Here is a 27,848-nt window from a genome sequence, read left to right as displayed (position 1 = left end):
TACCCCCATTACCCTGCAATAACACAGTATACAACACACCTGTCCTCACTCTTCCCCATCCTTCCATATCCCCCTGAAACAATACCAGTTCCCCCCATCACCTGTCTGACACTTCCTTCAGCCCCATTGTATCCCGCAATAATAGCAATGCATTCCAATCACCTAACATTCCCTGAACCCTCCATATCCCCCAGCAATGTCAGTGCCCCCATTACCTGTCTCCCTTATATTCCCCTACGGAACTACCCGTGCGCTCTATAATAAGAGAATGATACCCCACAAAAACCCTGACAGCTTATACTATATAAATCACACACACATAGCTGTTTGCTGTGTGAGGAGATCGAGCATTCATTTTCCCTGCCTCCCAACTGCAGTTTCCCGGACTTGAAGTTTGATCCGTGATGCCCCGCCCACTTCCGGTTCCCTGATTGCCGTCACTTCCAGGTCCTTGTACTGGATGGGAACTAGCCGCTACACATTAATATTATCCCAATATGTTACATGGCCTCCTATTGAATTAGATAAAGGCAGCGCCAGCACTCCTGAGGCTTTCACGGCCGGCTTTGGGGCTTCCTAGTGCAGGCAGTGAGTTGTGTGCAGGTGGCCGGAATGTCTGCGTTCTCTGAGGCGGCCCTGGAGAAAAAACTGTCGGAACTGAGTAACTCGCAGCAAAGTGTGCAGACCTTGTCTCTGTGGCTGATTCACCATAGAAAACACTCCAGGGTCATTGTGGCCGTGTGGGATAGGGAGCTGCGGAAAGGTAAGGAAGGAGCTGGGCAGTAACCCCCCAGTCCTATGGGACGTGTGCATTGTACAATCATACACCTGAATAGACAGGTTCTCTTCTTTCTGCAGTCAGCATTGTCTCTTCTGCATTTTCTGTGTCTTGTAGATCTTGCCACATAATTATATGTGTGTTCTAGACGCAGTGTGTTTGTGGGCACTGCAATGTCACACCTTGTGTTAGGCAGCCCATTGAATACAATGCTAGGAAACTGCTGCTGCTGCCATCTTTCCATGCCATGCAATCTTGTGGCACGCTGCTAATTCACAGCATTTTAAGTGAGTGAAAGGCATTGCTTGGTGTGCCACCGCATGTGTTGGAAATGCTTGTGTTTTAGCGGAACACAGAGATAAGAATGTAAGAACCTCAAAATTTAACCATACTGCCCAGAGCTAATGTTTTTGTCCTCTTAAAATTTGATTTCCCAGGTACCTTCTATCCCTCATTATCATCAACTTTTTTTTTAAATCACCTTAAGTTGGATCCATTGATCTCTTCAATAAGTGTATGTACTTCTCCACACATTGCAGTCAGATGATGGCTGAGGGTGCTGGTACTGTACATACCTCCTGAAAACATGTGACCTTGAGCCCCCATGATTTAAAGTGGACGTAAACCCAAAACACTAAAAAAAAAATCACACTTACATTTATTCTGGCAGGTCAGTTTATGCGTCGGGAGGTTTCTTGCATCAGGTCTCACATTGTCCCAGTGTCTGTCTTCGGCCCAGTGCAGAGGGAGCGCTGGGCGCCAACATTCTCTCTTCTTCTGGGTTCTTCTTCCAGCATCACCCGATCTCGCACTGTGCAGGCGTGAGATCAGGTAACGTAGATTGGCAATCTTTTTTCCCAATCTATTGATGAAAGAGCTCCTTCTGCGCATGCCCGAGATCATACGCAAAAGGAACAGCCAAGAGTCTCCCAGGATGCGTGACTTAGGTATCCCTGGAGGCTTTGCGCTTCCACTTTGTCTTTATCACCAGGGAGGTGCACCCTTTTTTTTTTTTTTTTTTTTCTTTAAATAAAAGGGTTGTCTACCCCTTTATGTAAAGTAAAAATTCTGAGTTTAGATATGCTTTAAAGAGCTGAAATCCAGTGAATAAAAGAGGCCACAGACAGTTGGACAGGGGATAAAATAACTAGATACTTAATATCTTCAAGCTAGCAAATAAGGGGGGGGGGGGTTATTTGATTTGCTTAAGGTTCTAATTCATATTGTTAAAGCAGAACTTTCATTGACAAAAAAAAAAAACACCTTTTACATTCCAAAGAGCCCTCGATTCCTCCGCAATCAAATTCCAGTCGGTCTCACACAGTCCCGTCTTTCTTCTTGCGTGGAGGAACCAGCAGGTCTGCCGCCTCCTTCCGGCTTCTGCTCACATCACCTAATCTGACACTGTGCAGGCACTAGATCGGGTGATGTCGTGATCCAGTAAAATGTAAAAATGGAGATCTCGCTGCACATGTGTGATATTGACTTTTTTTTCCCCCTACGCATTTGCTGAAGGAGCAACGCAAAGCTTCCTGAGATATGAAATGTGTATCGCAGAAGACTCTGGGTTTACTGCTCTGGCAGTAAAGATCGATGGGGGGAGGACCTCCCCAGAATCAACAAAAATAAAAAAGTCATTATATAAAAGTGTTAGCCACCCTTTATTTAATGTTAAAAATGTCATGATATATCCACTTTAAGAGCTCTCTGTGAAATTGGAGAAAGGTCTGTTTTTAGTACCTTCCCTGCTCCAGTGATCCTTTTTGTTTTTTTGCAGAGTTCCCATTCAGAATCTTCAACTAAAAATTTTAGGATTCCTTTAACCCCTTCCTCTCCCTGCCCCTACACTACTAGCGTGTCCCTCTCAGCAGTAAATAGATGCGCAGTGATGTAAGGATTATTGGGAAACCAAAGCACTTGGCAGGGGGTACAGGTCAGTGAAGCCAAAATGCAGCACAAAGGACTTTTTGCAGTACATTGGTGGGGACAGACTTGGTGGGGAAATAATGAGCAAGCCTGCATAACAATGTACCTGGTGTGAATGAGTGCTGACAAAAACACTTTGAATGTCCCTTTCATTGGATGTGTTAAAACGTGCATATAACCTGTAATGTATGGCTGGAAATATTTGCTATTGCTTATTTACTTCTGACAGCTTAGTTACTCTTTCATTACAAGATTACAACTAAAAAGAATGCTTGCTTTTCCAGTTTCCTGTGCATTCCTCCCCACTACATTCTGTGGTTTCTGACTTGTCTTGCAGTGATGTTGACTGGGGGAACAGGTTTTCTAAAATCGGATACCTGTAGCATCATGGACTTGGAGTTTCTTCTTTTCAAGTGGAACTAAACCCCCCAAAAAAAAACAAAACAAAAAAAAAACAATACTTTACCTGCCTAATAGGCAATCTTGTAATTGCACTCACCTGTCCTTACTCTGTTGTGGATACCGGCATCCTATGCTTAGCTGTGCATGTGCAGCAAAGACAAATGGAGAACGTCCCTTTCTTCAATAAAGACCTACCTGATTGCCAATTTTCAAAGCTCCTATTATTTTATTTAAAGCGTACCTAAACTTAACGTTTTTGCTTTACATAGAAGGGTAGACAATCCTTCTATGTAAGAAAAAAAAACATTTTATAAGTGCAACACCCTTTTTAAAAAAGAAACAAAAAAGGGTGCAGCACCGCCACTTTAAATCCTGATTGAGGCTATCAAGACTTAATGGGAGCGCAGAGCATCCCAGGATGCCTACGTCACGCATCCCGGGAGGCTCTGGCTGCTCCTTCTGCAATGCCCTAATCCCGGGCATGCGCAAAAGGGGCATTTTTTCCTCCTAGGGGAAGGAGATGCCAGTCTCGCACATGTGCAGTGAGATCGGCTCTTAGTCTTTCTTAAATGTAACATTGTAAACAAAATTGTGGTATATGTAAACTATACTTGCACACAATTTAACTTTTATTAAAAAAAAAAAAAATACCCTGCCTTTACTTGTGCAAAGCCCTTGATCCCTCAACAAACCATGCTGTCTCTCTCAGCTTCCCTCTTCTTTCCGGGGCTCGTCATTTCGACGAAATGAAATTGCATGCAAGATATCAAATCTTTTTTTTTTTTGGTTAAAGTTTAATGTGTAAAAGTCTGTGTGTACAGCTGTTTACACCAATCCTTAAAGATTATTGTACTTTTTGTACAGTCATCTTTCAAATATTTACCCCCAAGGTTGTATATACCTGACCCATCCAATCTTCTCTGTTCCACCCACTTGGAATCCCACAGTTTTTTCAATGAAGTCTCCCGGCTGGGGTTGGCTGTGCTTTCATAGAAGAATGTAAATTCATTTCTGTGAAAGAGCCTTCCACAGGTGAGAAGAATTGTCAAAGGGCATCCAAAAGGACTGAGTGGAGATGTGCGGGAGACATGGAGCCCTGGAGGAAAGAGACTAAAGCTACGTACACACGTCAGATTTTTATCGCCCGATAATCGGCATCGGCCAATTATCGGGCGAAAATCTGCCGTGTGTACAGTCGGTGTCGTCCATCGTCCGGACCACCGACCTGCCGGATCCACGGACGATGGACGACAGCCGATCCTAATGAAAGGGAAGGGGAGAGCGCGCAGCAGGGTGCCGCTCCGTCGCTCTCCCCCTCCCCTCTCCATAGAGCATGAACGGTGCTGTATGTACAGCACCGTTCATGCATCGTGCACTCCCTTGTCGTTGGAAAGGATCGTGAAAGATCCTTTCCAACGACAAAAATTGGCAGTGTGTACGCAGCTTTACCCATCCCCACTCCTCCAAGATAAGACTTGGGGGCAATGCATCTGTGTTCTATGTCCCTCACAGTGTGACTTGAATATTGTGCTTGACAAAACATTCATTTACCTTTACAAAAGCAAACCGGTTTTGAGTTTTTTTATTTTTTAGCTTTGACAGAAAAATGAAGGAGCCAAACTAGTAAAGCAAGACATTTAACATTAAGAAAAAGTAAGCATTCTGTTCAGAAACACACTTGATGATAATACCACAATACTGGTATAATTTTCAGTTGACAAGGGCCAGATAATAAACCTTTGAACAACTGAAAGCCGTATTGCCTTTTTTTTACAGCCCATATTGGATCCAGATCACATGGAAAGATAAGGATTGTATTCAGGGGTGAAACACACTGAAAGCTGGAAAAAAACATGAAATATAGCTTACTGATATTTATCTTTTTATCTAATCCTTTTAGGACTTACTGATATTTATCTTTTATCTAATCCTTTTAAGCCTTTTGAGTGAATTACCAAACTAGATTGTTGTGTAGTATAAATCCTTTATTTCTATTAGCTCTTTCAGCTTTTATTTTGAAATAATTAAATTTATCATTTTGAATGCTTGTATATGGATCTTTCTGCTGTCACCAAACTTCAAGTAGGATACTGGTGAAGAATAAAGAAGAGGAGGCTTATGAGACCAGGCCAAGAAAAACGTGGTTTGAAATGTGTGTTTAATAAATTAAAACAATGAATATGGGATACATTACACATTGTGACCATTACTTTTAACAGGAGGCTATAGTGAAACAAATTAAATATTAAAAAAAAAATAGAAAAACACTTTAGTGTATATGGTTGTACCCAGGAAGAACTACACTAATATTTATTTTTTGAGCATATTGGGACAAATTTGATATGCTGGATTATTTAAAACTTTAACCCTGTCCCCTGCAATATAATTGAAACTGCACTAAGGGCTCAGATTCACTATATTGTAGTCACATTGTATTCAGCATAAATCAGACATGATTAGAACATATCCATGGTCTGTAAAAAATAATTTTGTCTTCAGGTCCTCTAGGCTGCACAACTTATGAACTTCCAGATGTCCTGTAATGTTTTCCTTCTTGTCCTTTAACTTTATGTATACACATGCAATAATTGTCATTGGAAAAGATCTTTCACGATCCTTTTCAACGACAAATGACTGCACGATGCATGAACTAGTGCTATATGGAGGGGGAATGGGTGAAGCGGCCCTCTTCACTTCCATTATGATTGTTTGTCATCCATTGTCTGTGGATCCACCAGGACGGTTGTTCGGAGGATGAGCACTGTACACACACAAGATTCTCGTCTGATATCAGCCCTGAGCCGATTATCCGACGAGAACCATTGCACATGTGTACCTAGCCTTAGGTGTATGTCCTTTTCTACTGTTGTGCAATATTTGTACACAATCAGACCAGAGCATATGTTTATCTTTTTCCACAGACTAGCCCATATTTGAAACCTGAGCAATCACATACATGCTCTAAAGGAAAGCATATGTTGTAAGCAGAAAGAATAAAAGATTCAGTCTACTCAAGGGACAGCTTGAGTAGACCATTTTGTTTCCAGTCATTTGGACAAAAAAAATCCCCTATAGTGTGCAATGATTTTTTTATTTGGTATCTAGTAGGCTGTCGTCTAATTTTGCCAGCATTTGTTACTTGCATAGGAAAAAATAAGTCCCCTCATGGAAATGAAGAATTTTAGCATATTTAAACAATCCAACATTTGATCTTCATTCAAACCGTGCCAGATAAACATGTTATACTTTAACAAATGACACATAAAATTGACACAGTATATTCAATCTGATAATCTATTATTAAATGGTGAGCCCCATTGAGGGACAATTAATGTTGTGACAATTGACTTTGTAAAGTGCTGCATAATATGTTGGCGCTATATAAATACTGGTTAATAATAATTTGAAGACATAATCTAGATTTACCATATTGAAAAGAAACATACATCTACATTTACCATCACTTAAAGTTCCAATAATAAGGGAATATGCAGGTGGCACCTGTAACAAGGGGCACTATTCTTCTTACTGATGTGTAGTTTGTCATGTTATTGATAAATGATAAAAACATGTTTTTGGATGCCTAAAAGTCTGGCACATGGTTTTAGGGGATAAATTATGAAATTCATTTCACTGAATATTCGGATTGTGGGTTGACTGCTTCATGCCCAAAAAAATGGAATTTAAAAATGTTGAATCAATCATGGGATTATTGCAAAAAAGGACAGGCAATCTTACCTGTCTTTTTGCTGCATAGAACTGAGCTGCGCGTGCGCAGATCAGCTTTGGTTGACCGCAATCTCAGATTCCCCTGAGCTTGCTGGGACCGGATGAACTCCTATATAACTTCATGTTAATTATGTCATGCCAACCTATCCAATCAAGATGGCCAAAGATCGGAAAAAATGAAGGAAAAAGATAGCTGGCCCTGTGATGGAACAGGTGAGTGAAGCAGGCTTTAGTTCCATTTTAAGAACCCCAACATTATATTGCAGTTTACAGGTAACCCTTGTGGAAAGTGCACCCACCATTGGACTAAGACTAAACAAATGATCAGAAAAAGGGCTTGCAAATCACCAGTGAATGGCTCTAAAAGATGATGTGGAGCATTTTTGGCTCTAAAAGATGATGTGGAGCATTTTTGACTGACCTAGTCAAAGCTGTGATTTGAATCCAATTAAAATGTTGTAGGGGGATTCAAACTCGTAATTTATTGCTGGGAAACCCACATATTGAAACTAAAGGAATTTTACAAGGAAAAGTGGTCAACAGTTTAAATGTCTGACACTGGTGGGAAGTTTTTCTAAAGCAATAGCAGCTCACAGGGCCAGTGGTGTATTACTTTTCTTCGTTACATCTGTTTATATTTTTTGTTTAATAAATTAGTGAGAATTCAGCTTTTAATTTAATTGTTCCCTTACAGCCATTGTTTATTTGAAGATTGAATGTTTTCCCGGTTAAATGTATTGTAGAGGTCTGTAAATTCCAATGGGTGTATATACTTTCTCGCATGTATAAAATACCTGACCGCACCAAGCTTTTTGGGGGCTACTTTAGGTTTGTTATTCAGTCTAATAAAACTTTATATGACTAACATTTCAAATATAAAGATCCTGGTTTACACCATTATTTTTGCATCAGTAGTAGGATGAGGTCCTTGTTATCAAATTATAAGGTTGTAATTCCTTTGAGGAGCTCTTGCAACAAAATGGGTATCTTTGAATAAGGCTGAGCTAATGCCTGTTTTAATGTTGTTAAAGACCCAAACAAGTTGCTGATAAAAGCTTTCCGCCCTACATATAGTCTAGACCTGAAAAACTATCTATGTGAAAACAAGTGGTCAGATAGGAACTTCTAACTTCTTTTTACTTTAGCACACATATTCTGGGTCATTGATTTAAGTAAATCAAGATGTTGAGCATAGCAGCCATGTAGGTATTATAAGTAAAAAAAAATATTAGATTTCATTCACCTTTGACCATTCTGGAATTCTTTAACATCTAATTATTACTGGCCATAAGTTCCAAACCCTGACTACCCTCCTTTATTTATCCTTTCTCAGCCCCTCTGCTCTTCTGCCTAATTTTATATGGTCCATTTATGAATATGTTTACCCAAATTTCACACATTGAATACAGTCAGAAAATGTGTAAAATCGTGAGTTAAAGGTAAAAAAAAAAAAAAATCATTCTAATTGAAAAAGAAAAAAAGTTGAAGTTCCAGTTATGTGATACACAAGCCTCAAAATAAGCAAAAAGCATATTACCTTCCCTGACTAAGCCAAATCATCCTTTATCTGTATCTCTCGTATTACTCTTTTCAGGCACTGCAGTTCAGAGTGGGTCTTAGACAAAAAGGCAGTGATATCAATTCAGAAAGCAGGTGGCACAAATTTAGTCACACAAGCTTTTCTGTTAAATTGCTAGTGTACTTGTTTGGTGGTGCATACTTAATAGGATGTAAAAAAATATTAGTTACAAATTGACCCATAAATGCAATGTAATATTGATTTTATAATCAAGATAAATTGGTAATGGTATATAAAAGCTTTTGGTGCTACTTTTGTCCATTTAACAAGTGACTGATCCATAATTTTAAAGCGACCCTTCCTAACCCTATAACCATGTTCTCCCCAGAAATTTTTTTTCATCCGGCTGGTGGGAAGCTGTAGCCATGTGTTCAAAAGGGGGTATGGCAAGACGTGGAAAATTTAGCACTCCCAGTTGTTTATGCCATGGGTATCCAGTAACCTATTGTTTGTGTTCTACCTTCTCCCTATACTTTGTTCCGACTTTGTAATGCCTGGCCCATTAGTAAATCCAATTTTTTTAATCTATGTATTATGCTGCAAATTATGACTCAACTTCCTAGTGTTCAAGGTTTTAAGAGTGTAATCCCTTGTAGTGTAATAGTGTAATTAATGTGGTGTAACAAGTTAGGCTTAGTTCATATTAGCAGCAAAAAACTGGGCCATTCACCCCTCCTGAGTGACTTCTGGGAACTGCTTGGCACCTAGGATTGGTAGCAGGTGGTAAGTGCTGGGTTTTTTCAGACCTAGCAGTTTTTTAAGCAGCAGTGGTTCCTAGCATGAGGAATGGACAAATGTAATCTTACTGTAAGTTTGAATTCAGCCTAACTTTAGATGTGCCCCTGAGGCTATATTTAGTTATAGTGAACTTTTGTGAAAACATTTTTTTCATTTGATCCTTTCACAAAACTAAGCCTAAATTCATTCCTTTCTTTCACAGAACTATAACTATCATGCTATGCCACCTTGTCGACTTTTCTTCTTTGAACCACAACTTCTCCGAAATGTGGAGGAAACCGAAACTCTAATTGCAAGTGTGGGACACTGGTGGCTAAACCTTTCTAAAATTTCATTATTATGGCATTATGAGAACATAAAAAATCTCCACCCATCAAAATGTGCTGCCTGCTCTGTTACACATATCTGTCTGCATCTCTACCTCAAACCCCAATTTCTCTGGAATGAAGAGGTGCAAATATATAGGTGGAAGTGGGAGACACTTGTGGCTATCACCTCCCAAACTTTCATCACCACGGCATCATTACATCATAAAAAAACTGTCCATCAAAATGGCCTTCTTTGTTACACATGATTGTACCCTTCCAGTAATTTTAGTGGGCAGAGTTTATGTTCCAATGATGCCATAGTGATGACGTTTTAGGGGATGTTAGCTACAGATGTTCCCCACTTGTACCTACATTTTTGGTTTCTTACACCTTACCATTCCAGGGAAATTGAAGTTCAAAATGTTAGAAGTGGATAGGAATGTGTAACAGGGCAGGGAAGCCCATTTTAATGTAGAGTGTTTTATGTTCTAATGATGCTGTAGTAGTGAAATTGTAGGGAGAGAATGTGTCCCCTACTTGCACCTATATTTTCAGTTTTGTACCCCCACACCTCAGATAAGTTGGGGTTCAAGCAAGGAAAGGCAGGATAGTTTGATAGTTTTAGGTTTGTGACAGGTAGGTATATATTTAGGGGCTCCACCCCAATGTTTATTGCTATATTAGTGGCCCTGGGGGTCCCCAATTTGCACTTTAAATTTAGGACTCCTAGATGCCCCAAAGTTAGGTTTTCATAACTTTTTACATTTGTGACCCCCATATCTTGAAATTCTTTAAAGCTGGGGGGCTGAAATTGTGGATTGTAACTAATATCTATGAGAGCCCCTGTGCACCCTGAAATTTTCAAGTCATTGCAACATACGGTTTAGGAGATATCGAAAATTGTTCACAGAGAGCTGTGAGGCTGTACAATGTCATGCCGTTACACACAGCTCTCACAGCACTACTGATTACTATATTAAACATGCCCACTCGTGCGCATACTTTTTAGAGGCAAATACCGTGTTTCCCCGATGATAAGGCATCCCCATCAAATAAGCCACCCCCCCGATTTTTGCTCAAACAATTAAAATAAAGCACCCCCCGCAAATGATCAGAAAGGGGACAATCAATGGCACATGAGTGATCAGAAAGGGGACAATCATTGGCACATGAGTGATTTTCAACAATAAATGTGTACTGTAGTCTTCATGGAAAAAAAGACATCCCCCTAAAAATAAGACCTAGGGCATATTTTGGCATTTCAAAAAATATAAGACAGTGCCTTATTATAGGGGAAACAGGGTAGAAATCCCAGCTTATGCTATCAGATAGGGGCGGGGCTGCCTGTGTCTCACTCCCATGAAGGGTGAACTGAGTTCCCCCACCCACCTCTCATCAGTGGCAGCAATCCTTTGAATGGATTAGCACAGAGCAGCCTCACTGAGATCAGTTCAGAGGATTAAAGCTGCAGATGGTAGATGGGCAGGGAGGCACAGCAGCTGGGCAGAGCAACCAGCTAAAACCTTCTGGGGAGAACTATGCCTATAAGGTGCTGGCCTAAATTCCAAGGGAATTTGCATTACCCTAACCATAACCTGTAACTTGAAGTAAAGTAAAGTAATGGGGAAGTAAGAGCCATCTTGTTTTCATGCCATAGGGATGGGTAGGCACACAATAGTTAATCTGAAGCAGGAACATAATATTTGGTAAAATCGTAACTTAAGTGATCAATTTTTGCAAATACATATTTTTTTTTGTTCGTATACATTGTAGTGTGGGATTAAAATCTGAGAAATTCGGATTAAAATATAAAAATTACCCACAAGACTTTTCCATTCCTCAACATTACATTACCTAATTTTGTGTGATATTTTGTTTGGTGAAAAGGCTAGAGGTATCTCAGACTAGATGTTAAGACATTAGGACAAAAAATAGGGACTCGAGGTATAGGGAGGAAAAAGTCTCTGGGCTAAAATGGTTCATTTATACTGAGGTAAGAAAAAAACTAATATAAATAGAAATCATTGTACAGGCTTTCTAAGTAACCTCTAAGGAGTAGTCTCAAAGGCTTTTTGATTGTGATACTATTGTTCTCACGCCCTGTTTACCTATAAATTAAGCAAATCAACGGTTGTGTTTACTTAATCATATAAAGAAAACTCCCACTGGATCCAATTACCTAAAATGATGAGTCATTCTGTGTAATTACCACTTGGTTTACATCCATAAGGGAAACATGGTATATCAGATTATGATAAGAGAACTTGTGAGAATTGTAAGACAAACTGTTTTAGGCTTTTCTAAATGTGTTTTAGGCTTTAAGTATTTCAAGCTGAAATATTAATAAATAGACAACCATTTATGAAAGCTTACTTTCAACAACACAACCAAGTTCATATATTTAGTGAGACTAAAGGAAAATTGCTAAATTTCTCTGAATTTAAGTTTTTATGACTGAGTGAGTACACTAAAACTGTTGTCTGTACAAGTTGAAATAAACTTTTTGAGGATTAAATATGACCATACATATAAAAAAATAAGTATTTTGAACACAGTGTCTAGTAAGACACCATATTTTTGCTGTTTATAGGACAGGGTCAGACCTTTCTCAAGAGTGATCCCTCGCTGCTCCTGGTGTCAGCCACTTGTTCGCTCACACCTTAGAGGTGGAACCACCATCTATACATTTGACAGCTGGTGGCAGTGAGCAGCATTGTACCACCACCATCTTTAGTGTTGCCCCTTCTGTGTCTACTGTGATCTTTGGCCATTGGATGACCAATGATGTAACTCCTTCATGTGTGGGGGGGTTGAGGTAATTTCTCCTGGACTGCGCTTTTGTTATGATGTTAAAGCAGATATCTTCCTTTCTATATTTAGGTTATTTGGACAACCCCATGGTATTGCTTAAAGCATAAATTAAAATTAAAAAGAGAAGACAGGATTATTTTTTTATTTGGCAACTCAAGGTCTATTATAGCGTCAAGCCAGGTTTCTCATAGTGATACATAGGTTATATACAGTAAATCAGTGATAAAGTCCAAAACCTGTTAATACAGCATTTATAGGACATTTAGGTCCTGCTTTTATGCAAAGCTTTCCCGTGGTAAAAAAAAGATAAATGATGTCTCGTATCATGACACGTTTTGCCTTAAGGCTTCCTCAGGAGTATATTGAGACAATGAATATACTGAACAATAATTAAATAGAATTAAAAAAAAAGATTGTCTCGTATGATCAAACATTTCTTAAATTATAATTTGTCATTAACAAAATTGAATGTTTATAATGTATAATTCCTGAAATAATTGTTCAATGTAGACTTTATGTTTTGGTTATATAATAACTTGTAAGTGCCACTCAGTCCCACAATATTAGTATATTGAGGGCCAAGAAGTGAAGAAAAGAAGTGGAAGCTAAAATTGAAAGCAAATGTAAACTTTGCTGCTGGCGCAAACATGCCTAAGTTATACACACATACCTGCCAAAGTACCCTAATCAGCACTGTAACCCTTTGATATCCCTCAATGATGCCACTGTCATCTTCGCCCTTCATTCAGGTTTGAAATCAATGTCTTCACTGGCCAGGTGGGTGTAACAAAACACTCATGTAGACTTACATGCCAAGCCTGTACACTGAGCAATGTGCAGCTTGCACAGTTCTCCCATGATAGTCTGTATGCTTCAGTCTTGGAGAGCTTTAGTAATTCAGGCCCCAAATTTTCATATTATATGGAGATTATATAATGGCTAACAAAAAAATCACACTAAAATGCAAGGTTTTCATATGTGGCTAGACCCACCTCCTGTTAACACAACTTTTAAAATGAAAAACAAAACATTATAAGAAGATGCAAGAGTAAAAACCTGAGCTACGTTCCGGTTCCATCGCTAGTCATTGGTGGGTTTCACAGAAAAGTGTGGGAAAACTGTCAATTCTCATGAAAGGAAGCTAGTTCACTGTACAGGAGGATGTTTAGACAGGATGTGGGATCTTAACATTAAGAAGACCCACAAATCTGGTCTTTTCTAAGTGGGCCAACCAGAATCCTGTGAGAAAGGTAAGTAATAAAGCCTACCTATACTCAGAATTTTCACTTTACACAAAAGGGTAGAAAAGAAAGCCTCCCGGGATACCTACATCAGGCATCCCGGGAGGCTTTTGGGTGCTCCTTCTACGCATGCCCGAGCATCTCGGGCATGCGCAGAAGGAGCCTTTTTGCTCGAAGAGAAAAGTTTGTTGATCTCACGAATGCGCAGTAAGATCGGAAATTTTTTTTTTCATCCTATGTCACCCAATCTCGCGCCTAGGTCGGGTGATGTAGGATGAAGAACCAGGAAGAGAAGACGTAGATGGCGCCCAGAGCACTGGCCCTGGGACGAATGTTTGGGCGATGCAGGACCAGGCGCAGGACACCCTTTGAGTGATCGGTCTGCCTTGCGGAATTGAAGATAAGTATGTTTTTGTTTTGTTTTTTGAGTATAGTTCCCCTTTAAGTATTTTTTAAAGTTTTACCCAAAGATTGTATTTTATATCTGTAATGCAGGTTTTTGACAGCAGGGGGTAGGAAGCAGCCATGTAAGCATTTTAGTCCAAGGTCCACTCCAAATTCTGTTGTTGGAGACCAGAGAGTTGATACTTATATTATGTACAATGATCTGTTATAATTCACATAATCATAATAATGCCAGTGGAAAACAAACTGCTATGATATTTTTAGGATGTAAAAGTATAAATGCATTGGCAGAATGTACGTCACTTTAACTTCCCTGGCAGTATGATTAATTTAGTGTTTAATGTCAAATCGGTACTTTTGACATTTAAAAATACTTCTAATTTAAAATTTCCCGCCTGTCTCGCCCCTAACGCACGCCCGCACACACACACATTTCCTAGCCTCATGTCTCCAATGTTCCCATGGCGGGATGCAAGGCCAAGGGACACAGATGACGGGCTGGCATCGCTGGAGGATGCCGCAGGCTTTTAAGGACTAAGTAAGCCCTTTATTCCACCACTCAGGATTACCGCCAGGGGGGTTAAATTAAATACATTTAGTTTGGCCTCATTCACACACTCTGCACACATGGCATTGTAGCAAAATAAATGTAATACAAAAAGTAAACCTTTTTTAAAAAAAATAAAACTTTTTTTTTTTTTTTTTTTTTTTTTTTTTACAGTGAATGATTTTACTCACCAAATTATTTGTAACTTTGTTTAGCACTCTTGTAATTCATTCACCACTAATATACGACATATATAAAACTGCTTTTTGTTCTTTGAAATATTTTTTTTTAAAAGAATAGTAATACAATGCACATAACTAGGTAAGTATATCAAATCCGTAAATACCTATCACTGAGAGTGCAGTAAAAAAAAAAACACAATAAACAGACGGAATCTGATAATAAAAGTTATAAAAACAATTTTTTCCTGTCAAAAACAAATATGGTATATGCATATATTGGTATCTGCATAGAAAAGGAAGACTAGAATGTAGTGCTGTATAAAAAAAAAAAAAAAAAAACTACAAAGAATGGGGTACAATCAGGGAGTGGGGGTAGGGGAAAGAAAACGTACAGCAAGAAGGTTTGGGAACATTGCCCTAGGATACTAAGAAGTTAGGGATATATTGTACGTGTTTTAAAGAAGATTTATTTGAATCAAGGATTTACAGTGGGGTGTATATTATTAGGGCAACTGCTTTTCTTATTTACACATTAGCAGTACAACCCGGTCAACTTCTTGCCATTCGTGTACTGAATAAATAATTATGTGAAATTATCACAGTGAAGTCAACCTTTAACTGCCCCTCCAGTGCCTAGTAGCAATATTCAAAGCAATAAAGCCAGTTTTGGTCACAGAGCTGACCCTTTGCCACAGTCTGGTGTATGGGGCATTATGGGAAAATTTATACAGGCTTAAGGTGCTACCAGTATTTAAAATATATGCAATACTACAATAAAATATCAATTTGAATTACTTTTTTTTTTAAGCTTCTAGGACCCTATGGGTAAAAGCATGGAACCATCTTTAGATTTCTTTTAACTACGCCAGAGGTTGGGAATCTTTTTGCACTACTAGGCCATTTCAGGAAGTCAAGAAGGCACACTGGACCAAAAGAAACAAGGTGTCCAAGGAAAGATTTTTTTATTTAAAAATACAGTACGATTAACGGGAAACATGATATTGCATGTTCTTAGAGACATATACAATATCAGGTTCTAATGATGGGAAGTTAAGCAACAGAATGTCATTAAAGTGATTATCAGTGAGCTGAGAGCGCAGCTTGTTCTTACAAATCTTCATTTCGGAGAACAGCTTCTCACACGCATAAGTGTTGCCAAACAATGCGATCACACACTTGGCACGGGCTAACAACATTGGAAACTGAGCATGTTGCAGCTGATGGTAGAAGTCAATGAAAGTCTGTACGTGTGCGCATGCTTGGCATTGAAATGCCCCTTGAGATTCGACCGCTTGAAAGTGCTGTTGGTGTCGTTGCACACTAAACACAGGGCTTTGTTGCCGCTTTGGACGAAGAATAATTCCTCAGTCCATTTTAGGTTGAAGTCACAGCGTTCAAGGTCAACCTTCTGGGGACTGGTAGCTGCTTCTGCTCTTTAGGCATAGTAATTGTGGTTACTGTGCGGGAACTCGATGATATCACGGGAACTCGAGATAACGCGACAATTCAATTAGACTGGATCCAACAATAAATAACTAGAGGCCGTTGGTCTGGACTGGAATACTGGCTAGGCCATATCCGGTCTAAAGGCTGGAGTTTGCCTACCTCTGCACTAAGCCATTGTACAAGCGTAGCTACTCTTTCCCATTTGTTGTAAAATATGAACACTGTTGAATGTTGAATTTTATTATTATATGGTAAGAAAGCAAGAAAAGAAAAAACTGGCACCAGCGCTATAGGTCATCACAAAGCAGGATGTGAATACTTAATTATTTGTGGAGTGTGGCACTGAAACTACTGTGAATTCCTTTTTTTTCCCAAAATAATAATGCATGTGTTGTAAATGGGCCCTAAAAGTGACCCTGTGGTATTATACTCTCTATCTTAGTTGTGCCTGTACAGCACTGTTCCCACTATTCAAAAGTGTGTTGCTTTGCATTACACAGCACTGCACAACCATTTGTGTGGCTGTCCGTTGTGATACTGACCCCATTCATTACAAATACAGCACACAAAACCAGGGCTGTGGACTCCGACCCCTGATAAATTTAAATTTATAATAAAATAATACAGCAGGTTCAAATGTCCTATTTCACAAACAGTAGTCATAATTAGGTACTTCTCTGATGTAGGAATAAAGCCCAGTGCATAGTTGTATTTCTACTAGTGTGAAGTTCAGCTGAGCTATTATACAACCTAACATTTACATTATTGTAATTTGAATTATGTACATTACAAAAACAACTTTAACATCATTTTGCACACCACCGAATACTGGGAAGTTGGTTAAGTGGCCCCCCTGGCGCTGGAGCCTCCCACTGCCCTTTCTTCAGCAGATCTGCAAACAAAGATAATGGCAGCAGCGTCTGCTCAATTTCCTCTCTCTGGTAAAAGAGTTTAGAAGAACTTGGAGGAACAGCTTTTTGGATTCAACTGTAAGTGTTCATGTTTATTTGAAATCTGCATGGCTGCTTGTGTGTACTATGATGGACGGCTGTGTGTATGTTTCTGGATAAAATAGCAGGGCTCTGTGTTGTGTGTGTGTGTGTGTGTGTATAGTATGCATGTTTGTGCATGTTTTTCTGTATAGGACAAATTATGTCTAAATTTTGTGCAGGGCTATAGCTTATTTGTGTGTATAGTGCCATAGTGTATGTATGTTTGCAATAGTGCAGGACTATGTGTATGTTTGTATTTAAATCAAAGAATATGCTAGTTAGTATAACATATTTTATATTTATATTTTAGTGACACCCCATTCACAATGGCAAAATGTCTGTCAACAAACACGATCATCAAGTGATGGGAAACTTTACGTGTGTCAATGTATTCTTGAAGATGATGGTGAAAAACAATGTAGTGCAAAAATTTCCAGTTTCAGTGGGTATAACAAAAATGCACATACAAGAGCATCAAATTTGAAAAGACACTTGCGGCGTGTTAGAAGTTGTGAATGAGAAAGATATCAATGAAATAATTCCATCTACTTCTGGGATAACAAAATATGCAGAGATCTACTGGAGACCAAACACAACTAAGAAGATTCTTTATGTCTGGCAAAGTTACCATAACAATGACACCAGTAAAATTCAAAAATCACATTATTGAAATGGTAGTAAAGAATAGTGTACCACTATCCTTCTTTTCACAGCCAGTCTTTTTTAGGCCTAAATGGAGAAATGGCTAACAAACTTGGTGTTTCTCTGGAAAGAGAAAGTATAAGTAAACTTATAATTGAAGGGTCCAAATGAAAAAAGGAAAAACTACGAAAAGGTCTGAAGGGACATATTGTCTTCATAAAAATGGATGCATGCACACTTCGGAGTTAATTATTTTGCTATTAATGTTGAATTTGTTGATAAAAATAATAAAACAATAATGCAAATCTTGGGAGTAAAGGACACCCAGACACATCACACCACTATATTCAGAAGTTAGTGGAGCATGTTCTAGAAGATTTTGAAATTAAACAGGAACAGATTCCATGTATTGTGATAGATAATGCTTCTAATATGTTTAGCACAATTGAGAAAATGAATAAAATAAATGAACAAAGTGACAGATATTAAAGGAAGACAGTTCTGCAAGTATTGGAGAAAGTGAAAGCAAAGAGAATAGTGACATTTTGGATAACATTGTTAAAGAAGCATCTAAGCATACTACTACTCAACATATGCTTTGTGCTGTTCATACTCTGCAACTTGCAATAGGAGATGGATTGAAAGATTGTCATGCAGCTACTCTAATGGGCAAATTGAGGCAAGTATCTGTTGCAGACAGGGCCCCTAAAACAGATGCCATTTTGAAAAGACGTGCAGGAAACCTATTTGATAGTAAAGTGTTTGCTTGAACCAAAAGACTTTCTTAAAGAACTTGACAATGAAAATGTTTTATTAACTGTGGACACAAGTAAAAGCATTGGAAAATCTGCTTTCGAACCCCTTTACTGTCACCAAGAGTTTGCAATCTGAAGATTTTTCACACCTGGTAAATTCTTCTTGAAATAGAAAAGCTTGATATATTGCCTGAAAAAAAGTGGAGGGTTAATAGCTGATGGCATTGTATCTTCAATGAAGAAAAGAGAGAATCTCTTACTGGATAATCAAATTTTGTTAGCTGCTATTTATGTTGATCCAGTGAGCCGAATATTAATGAGCAATGACCAAACTGAAACTGTAAAAAAGGCCCTCTATGATGTAGCAGTTCGCATGAAGGGATTACTACCTAAAACACCACCACTGGATAAGGATGTAAGCACTGGTAACTCGGCATCATCCTCTTCAAATGAAGAATTAGACTTTGATTTCAACAGTAAAAGTGACGTTGCATATGCGTGAAAGATAATCAACCAGAAAATGTCCAAATAAAGAGATTCCAGCAAGAATTTTTTTAAAGAATTAAAACTAGTAGAAAAGTATGATCACTAATCGAAACTGACTGTAGAAAAAGCCATTCTTGTTTATCCCAAGATTATTAGTGAAGTGGCTAGAACCGTAACAGCAATGCCACCTACCCAAGTCAGTGTTGAAAGACTATTTTCTGTATATTAGAACAACACTACATTGAGTTAGTTTTGGATTGCATTTAACCGCTATTCTACTCTACAAATATTTTCCAAGTCTAATATATAAACTGTTTTAGATTTTCCAGCTTTTGTTTTTTGTTCATGTAGTTAAGCTTTGTTTTTGTTTTAAAACTACCAAAGAATGTGGTTCATATTTTTAAACTGGTAAAGTTCCTGTTCCTGATTTTTATGCATGCTATGCTACTACTTTATAGCGACTTGAAAAAAACAAAACCTTATTGTTTTCATTTTTTTGTCTTTTGTTTAAACTGGCTAATACAGAAAAGCATCAGTTTCCTAGGCAGTAGTTCTGTTGGTAAATGGCGTTGCCTTTCTTCAATCAACGTGGAAAATACATTAGCATATTACAGGGTTTCTCACTTTATCACTACACTTTTACATTCAAACTTCACACTTTTGCAACCAAACTTCACAAAAAAAATTTCACCTTTGTCAAAAATTATTTTGCATTCAAACTTCACACTTTTACATTCAAACTTCACACTTTTGCAACCAAACTTCACCAAAAATGTAGACCCCCTGATTATTCATAAATCAATAAATTAAATATAACACAATACTTTTACCATACGTTTTTCTCAAGAAACATTAAATAAAAATATGTAATAATAAATGATTTATTAATCATTAATGCTTTACCCTCTTAGGTATTTAGGCAAAAAGCCAAACATTTTTGCATAATAATTTAAGCAATACTGTTCGCCTATTGTTAAAAATACATTGTTGATAAATTAGCCTTACTACCTCTTTCAAGTTAGAGAAAATGTTCTCAACAGTATTAAGAAATGGAGAGTACGGTGGTAAAAATAACAGTTGGTGTCCCTTACGTTCAACCAAGCTCTTTACCTGGCTAGTTTTATGAAAGGGGACATTATCTATAATTGGGATGGCATGCTGAACACTCTTCACTAAAAACATTCAAAACCTCATCAATAAAATTGAGGAATGCTTCTTGATTAAATGCTCGTGAATGCACTCCAGCCACAACATGCACCGCCCTTTGCCCAGTAGGGGATCTTCCATTGAGATGTTAAAACCTACTTCATCAAGAAAGTAAATGTTTTTTCCATCTTCCTTAGCAATGAGATCAATGATTTTGTTAGCATAGTTAAGCCTTTCTTGAAGAGAGTGGGAATCATTGCGCCTTGCAGGAATTAAAGAATTTCTTTTTAATGACTGTTGGAATTTATCAATGTATCTATTGTTGAAAAAGATACATTAATTCCAAATTTGGCAAATAACCGATCCTTCATTTTCCTAAGGCTTGTTCCGCAATCTTCGAACATTAATTTGCGTGATTCCTCCTTATGGGCTTCATCCAACTTTGAATTTCTCAGAACTCCTCTTGGTAATTGTTCCACTCTACTGGAAAATTCATAAGTCTTAATCATTTTGGTTATGGTTGTATGATTACAACCCAAAACCATTGCTATCTGGGAGGCATTACTTCCATTCAGATACTGTCTACCACTTCTTGACGTTCTACATTACCTAATTCTCTGGCCATAAGGGTAGGTGCAATAGTAAATATAAAGCTAATAACTTTGAAGATAAAAAGATGAACTGAGGAGTCCAAGGATTTATCTATAGACTCCACAGCCCTACACAAAATGAACAGAAATGCGTGCGAAAGTGCACTGCATCCAATCCTGAGAAATCCGCTAAAGTCCTCAGGGAAACTGACACGTCTAAGGGAAGCTCTCCTTGTGACTTTCATTAAAATATACATGCAAAATCAAACGGAATAAAGTAGGCTTGGGCTGCGTGAAAGACCCAAAGCCAACTTTTCCCAATTCTGGATAGAATGGGGAGATGTTTAACACTTCCTTTTTGATTCTCCACTAGGGAATGTTTCAGTAAATTCACTGCCTCAAAATAGTAAGTAGAGTAATTATAATGAGTATTTAAAAAACAGTAAAAGAGTAGGCATTCTTCAGATAGTCATGTAAGAGGGAAGGTATCCTGATATGACTACAAGACAGAAAATAATTTGTGGAAGATATATTTGTTTATTCCACAGATTGTATGAACATCAAAATCCATTTAAGCTTTAAAAGTTCATTTATATCTTTGTAATTTGTATAGCTATGAGGGATCTAAATTTTCAAATTCCAGTAGCTAAGCACCAGTAGCTTAAAAACAAATCGATAAAACAAGTAATTGTCTTCATGTTACTTATTGTTTTCTGAAATGTTTGAAATAATTTTTGTCCTGGGGAGGGTCCAAAATTCTCTCAAAATGAACATTAAGGAATTGATTTAAAGTCCTATTCGTTGTTAGAGTTTTCCTTATCACCTTGATAAAGGCTAATTAAGTAAGGATCTTTGGATCTCTGGTACACTGTGTGAAAATAGAACATACATCAATTCAAAGCAGCACAATACCTTTTAAAAAACTAACTCAAAATGCTAATCCCATAATGTGAATCAAGCCTTGCCTAAACACCTGCATGCCTCTTTTTAATGTGTAAAATGTGGCACAGATAAAAAAAAAGTTACCAATTTAGGAAACTGGTAATGAAAGTAATATATCAAACTAAAGAAAAAAGTATTTTGATGAAAAATTAGTATTAGTCATTAAATATTGTTTTATAAATTAATCACTTTTTTTTTTTTTTTTTTTTTTTTATAGCAAAGCCTAGTAGAAAGTTGACATTTCTATACTTGGCGAATGATGTAATTCAAAACAGCAAAAGGAAAGGACCTGAATTTACAAAAGATTTTGCACCTGTTATTGTGGAAGCTTTTAAACATGTTGCAAGGTAGGTTTCTTAATAAATTTGCATTTCTTTAGTTTGTAGACTTAATGCTTTGCTTACAAAAATCAACAATAGGATGACTTTTCATTTAGCTACATTTTTCTACATTTGAAAGTCTTAATGCTACATGTAATGTCACACGAGTCCTTGTGACAGCAAGTCAATGCCTATTTAATGTACAGCGCTGCGTAAATTTGTTGGCGCTATATAAATCCTGTTTATTATTAATAATAATAATAATAATAATTTCGAATGAAAGCTATGTTAAACAAAAATTTGGGGTCCAGTATTTCACTTATTCTCTAAACTTCAAAAGTTATTACTATATTTACAAAGCTTTTATTAAACATACAGTCATGGCCAAAAATATTGGCACCCTTGCATTTATGTCAGGAAATGCACCACTTCTCCTTTTTTTTTCTTTTGATCGCACTGGAAGAACACAAAAACTAAGACTTTCCAAACAAAACGTCAGAAATAGCCTGGACAAAAGTTTTGGCACCCTCAACCTAATGCTTGGTAGTACACCCTCTGGAACAAATAACTGATGTTAATCGATTTCTGTAACAATCAGTGAGTCTTTTACATCTTTCTACTGGAATTTTGGACCACTCTTCCTTTGCCGGATGCTCCAGGTCTCTCAGACTTGAAGGGTTCCTTCTCCCAACTGCTGTTTTTAGATCTTTCCACAGGTGCGCTCTATGGGATTTAGATCTGGACTCATTGCTGGCCACTTCAAAACTCTTAAGAAGTGGTGCATTTTCTGACATAAATGTAAATGTGCCAATATTGTTGGCCAAGATTATAACTATTACATTACACATAAAAGATGGGGCTACAGCTACTGCACAATCCTCTCATCAAACTCTAGACAGGAACAGGTCTTCCCCTTCCATTTGCTCACAATCTGTGGTAATTTCAGAGCACATGTCAGGTTGACAGTGAACTCTGTCACCAGGCAATTTACCATTCTATTGCACCAGGATGGGCATTTGCTGCATGGGAATTTGTTTTAACTAACACTTGGAAGATGATGAATATGGTCTTGGAACAAATATCTAATTAGACCTAGTTAGTTCCTCATTGCTTTGTCCCTCATCATTTATGTGGCTGTTAATATCCCTCTGACATGTGATGATCCCAGCCATCATCGAGCGCAAAATATGGGCACACCTCCTGAAACGTGTTGAGGTGGTGACTATCGGAATTGATGGCTTTAATGCACTTTTGGATGGCAAAATCCTATTACCAGTGTAGCTATAAATTTTCACTTGTTCCTATGTTCAATGTAATGGATATTTGTTTAAAAAAAGCTTTGCAAATATAGTGATAACTTCTAAAGTATAGTGAGTAAGTGAAATATTGGACCATAAAAAACCCCAATTTTTGTTTTACCTTAGTAGCTTTTAATCCTGTTACATTTAAAACTCTTCTATTCACATTTAAATGTCCCAAATCGTTGTTTTCACTGTTTTTCCTTCTATACTTCGCATTAGCCTATAAAAAAGTCCCTCTTAAAGGACACATCTCCGTTCAGCATGGCATGTAAAGCCATTCTGGTGCCAGGATCCCCCTCAGGTTGAACAGTTATGTCTGGCAGGCTGCCAAGATTTAGTTGTAATAGAAAAAAAGATTTCAGTAAACTTTGTAAATTATTTTCCCACAATACTCAAAGATACAAAGGTAAATGAGGGCTGCTTGTTTTAAAGTGCTTTTAATGTTGTGTAGATACTCATATAGCCTGGGCCCAAGTACCAATTTTTTTCTTTAAAAATCTCTATACTGCCTGCTTTGTGAATTGGTTAAAAGACTAAAATTAAAGGATAGGGCAAAAGTTATAACAGCATCATTAATATTATCATAGATCAAAATGCTTTCATGGACCAGTCGGCTTTACTTAGTTTACACAGGGATGTGTCTCTCTGCCTCTCCATGAAAGCATTTTGATCTATGATATCAGTGATGCAATCATAACTATTGTTGGACCTGAAGCCTTCTGATCTGCTCTCTTCCTTGTTCCTTGAATGTGGGTTGTTGTCTGAGATTTTTTTTATTGATTTATTAATGAAATGTAATATTTTTTAATAACTTTTGTGATATGTCTAAATGTATTACTATTAGGTGCTGATGCCTGTAACATAGGAAATGTTACTTGTCTATATTGTACTCTAATTGGGATGTGGCATCTGTAAACCCCTTGAAAATTCTTTATATATTATTATTATGTAATATGGAGTCTGGAGTCAAATCTGCAGACTCTGCGGTGTGAGGGATTGAGCGGCTTGTGAGATGTCACAATACCTATCCGTTCCCATGGCTCTCCCCACTAAAGCGTCCTGCGGTGTCTTGTGTATGTTTGCCTCATGGAGCTGCCAAGTGCAGCACTCACTCTCTGCCTCTGCCTTAGTTACCATGGAGCACTTGTCTGTGGTCTGTGGGTCTTGCTCACACTGACACAGCCCAGGGAGGAGGAGCTCCCTAAAGGGACAATTTAGAGGATATTTAGTGTCAGCAGTAATGGAGGCTGGGGCTGTGACTTTGCACCAGCTACCTTGCTACCTTGTGTTGTGTCTCTTGCAATTCTTGATCTGACCCGTGCCTTGACTCTGACTAAGCCTGCTTGCCGTCTGCCCTGACCAATGCTTGATTATGACTAAGCCTGTTTGCCGCCTGCCCAGACCTGTGCCTGGACTCTGATTACACCTGTTTGCTGCCTACCTAGACCTGTTCCTGGAACCCAACTCTATTGGTCTGCCACCAGTCTCCACACCCAAGGCTGCTCCAGCTTTCCTCCTCAGGGTGACCCCAGGGGTTGTGACCTGGTGACTCCCAGCAGCAAAGAGTCTGGTGGCCTCAAGGCTACTGGCCCATCACCCCTTGCAGGGTGCCATTGTGAAGACCTGGTGTCACTTAGACTCTGCGCCTTGGGTGATCCTGTGCTACCTGCCTGTGGAGACCCTGATACACATATTTACACATACAAAGCTGACCACTTACCTTCTGTGAACCCCAATTTCTCTTTAACAGTAGAGAAAGGAAAATGTAGGAGTCAGTGGAGGACTCTTGTGCCCCCCCCCCCCCCCCCACACACACACACACACTACAATGCACTTTCATACCACAGTGCCCTGTCACATATATATGTTCTTTGAACCCCAATTTCTCCTGAATGTGGAACTGTAGATACATTAAAATGTAGGTGCAATCAGGGGACTCGTGTTGCTTACTCCTCCTATTTTACTGCTGGCGGACCATCACAAACTATACCTATCATACCATGCTAACCTGTCACACATAGCTGGACACTTACCTTCTGTGAACCCCAGTTTCCTAGGAATGGAGAGATGTAGGGAATTAATGTAGTTGCAAAACCTCTCGTGAGGAGAGGCCTTCTGTCTTGCTTGGAAGAGAGTGCTTAGATTTGCTAACCAGACAGCCAGACAACCAGAGTTGATTTGGAGTTCAGACTCTAAAAAAAAAAAAACCTCCCTTGGGGACTGGTAACTTAAGGGGTAAAATTTGCTGCTAAAGCATGTATTTTTTGTTGCCACTTTTGCTGATGGAGAAATCTTACTTATTTCAATTCACTGGTAAAATCCTATTCTTGTGTTCAATATACAATGCTGTTTGGACAGTACCACCATCCTGGTTCCCCCAAATATCACACTGGACAAATACAAATACCCTCTAGGCTGCTTATAAATTCTCAGTAGACTATGTAGTGTGCTTCTTCTATATATTCTGTTTTGAGCTGAAAAAACCCACAATTTTATATGTGACCTGTGTTTGGACTGTACCTGAAGTTTGTGGACCTCCAACTTAGAACAAAAGGTGTTCTGCTAAACGGATTTTGCTGTGAAATTCTCAGGTATTCATACAAAATATTGTTTATTCCGGAGCTACATACACAACATCACCCAGTAATAAAAGCTCCCCCTTCTACCACTTTGTGTGTCTGTAATTCACAATATCATAGGGCTAAATAAGTAAACTGTAAAGGTGTGATAGTCACATTACATTGTCAGGAACCTCTACACAAAGTTAACTCCCAGGTAGCATAAAAGATACTAAACTAAAGCCATCATACAGAGCTGGCTGGTCATAAATTGTTCCCCACTTACCATTCCTGTACCAAAAAGTAGAAGCTACACCATACAATGGACCCTGTCAGTTATGGGGGGGCTAACCTTTGTACCCCAACAACTCTGCAATGTTCTTACTACTATTTCTTCAGGCCCCTACAACTCCCCATTTTTGAGAAATTGGAGTTTACAGAAGGTAAGTTGCCATCTATGAGTGACAGGATAGCATGGTATAAAAGTTTTTCTAATCTTGTGATGGCACCACAGCAATAAAATTGTAGGGGGAGTTAATCACAAGTCTAAGTTAGTCACACCCACATTTTATTATACCTACAGCTCCCCTTTCAGGTGAAATTGGGGTTCAAAGAACATAAGCGAACATTCATATGTGACAGGGCACCATGGTATATCAGTGGTAAAATTTTAGTATCTTGCAATTGCGCCATATTAATGACATTTGAGGGAGAGTAAGACACAAAAGTCCTCCACTTTCGCTTATATTTTCTTAGAGAGTAAAGGGATAACAGTGTGTGACAAGGTAGCATGACATGATAATTTGAATGGGGGGGAGGGGCAAAAGGCATTTTCTGTTGTCTCCCACATTTCCAGTTGCCAACATCCCTCTGTTCCAGAGATATTGGGCTTCAGAGAAGGTAAGTGGACAGTTTTGTGTAACAGGTATCTCGCCTGCTGCTCAGTCCCTCACACTGCAGTGAGTGGTACTGAGTGCTTCCCTCTAGGCAGGGTTTTGTGGCATGAGGAAGGGGTAAGCACACCACAGCCTCACCTCCAGCCTGAACTCAGCCCAAAAGTTGTGTGAGTGGTTTATAATTGGGGCACCAAAGTGCACAGACAATTGGCAGTACTCCAATGCTCATTGCTATGGTAGTGCCCCCCAGGGGTCCCTAATATGCAAACTCAATTTGAGGACCATGGTCTTGAAATAGCCTCCTTAATAGAAAATATTCCTGATTGTTATTAAAAATTTCAGGTCAGGTTAACTGACACCAGTGATCTTTTTGCTTATCTTTAAGGGTGATTTTCATCCCACTAGCCAACAATGTATAAAAGGCATTCTCCCCACTAACCGCCACAATAAAATACAGTGAACCGTGAATATAGTAAATATACCAGGGGTTCAATGAAGGCTTTAGATGTTGTCAGGAGTGTATACAGACACATAGGGACCACAGAATACTGTACTGAACCATGTTTTATACTTTTAGTAGTAATATGATTTTGAGGGCTTTCAGTAGATTATGAATCTGGTCTCCACTGGTTCCTTAGTGTTCTGTTAATTATTTGTATGTATGTTTGTTGTGTAATATATACTTTTTGTTAAGCCTTTTTTAATATCTGAATTTATTTTGCTGCAGTGAAACCGATGAGAGCTGTAAGAAACATTTGGCTAGGGTTCTCTCTATATGGGAAGAGAGGGCTGTATATGAAAACGATATAATGGAGCAACTGAAGACGGCTTTGTGTAAGTTAAAATCTGTTCAGTAAGTCATGTTCATTTAAAATGTATGCATGTTATTAACATAAAATTGTAGTGCTTTTTTGAAATAAAACAGTTTAAATACATTCTACCCATAAGCACTCCCTTTTTTATATATTCTAAAGGGGCGTTGTACATAATGCCTATTTAACCACCTTGCAGTTAAGCCCGACCTTCGCTCGGGCAAAAAAAAACTGCAAGGATGGTTAAGCCCGAGATTTTGTACATCCATACTTACCTGGTCCCCCTGTGCTCATCCAGCGTCGTCCTCCATCGATC

The 27,848-nt window shown here is 38.5% G+C and overlaps 1 protein-coding gene across 2 annotated transcripts in view; it reads left to right on the top strand.

The window, feature by feature from the left end:
• The first annotated feature begins 427 nt into the window (after positions 1–427).
• RPRD1A (regulation of nuclear pre-mRNA domain containing 1A) overlaps positions 428–27,848 on the top strand; it is a 66,517-nt gene continuing 39,096 nt past the window's right edge. For both annotated transcript variants that reach the window (XM_072411923.1, XM_072411925.1), the window contains exons 1-3: positions 428–763; positions 21,863–21,992; positions 27,448–27,554. In XM_072411923.1, coding sequence (XP_072268024.1) covers positions 613–763; positions 21,863–21,992; positions 27,448–27,554 — 388 coding nt within the window. In that variant the 5' untranslated portion in view covers positions 428–612. The remainder of the gene's footprint in view (positions 764–21,862; positions 21,993–27,447; positions 27,555–27,848) is intronic.

Source organism: Pyxicephalus adspersus, chromosome 5, assembly GCF_032062135.1.
Source record: "Pyxicephalus adspersus chromosome 5, UCB_Pads_2.0, whole genome shotgun sequence".
Lineage (NCBI taxonomy): Eukaryota > Metazoa > Chordata > Amphibia > Anura > Pyxicephalidae > Pyxicephalus > Pyxicephalus adspersus.
The sequence above is the reverse complement of the archived record's forward strand: the minus strand, read 5'-3'. Positions and strand labels throughout refer to the sequence as shown.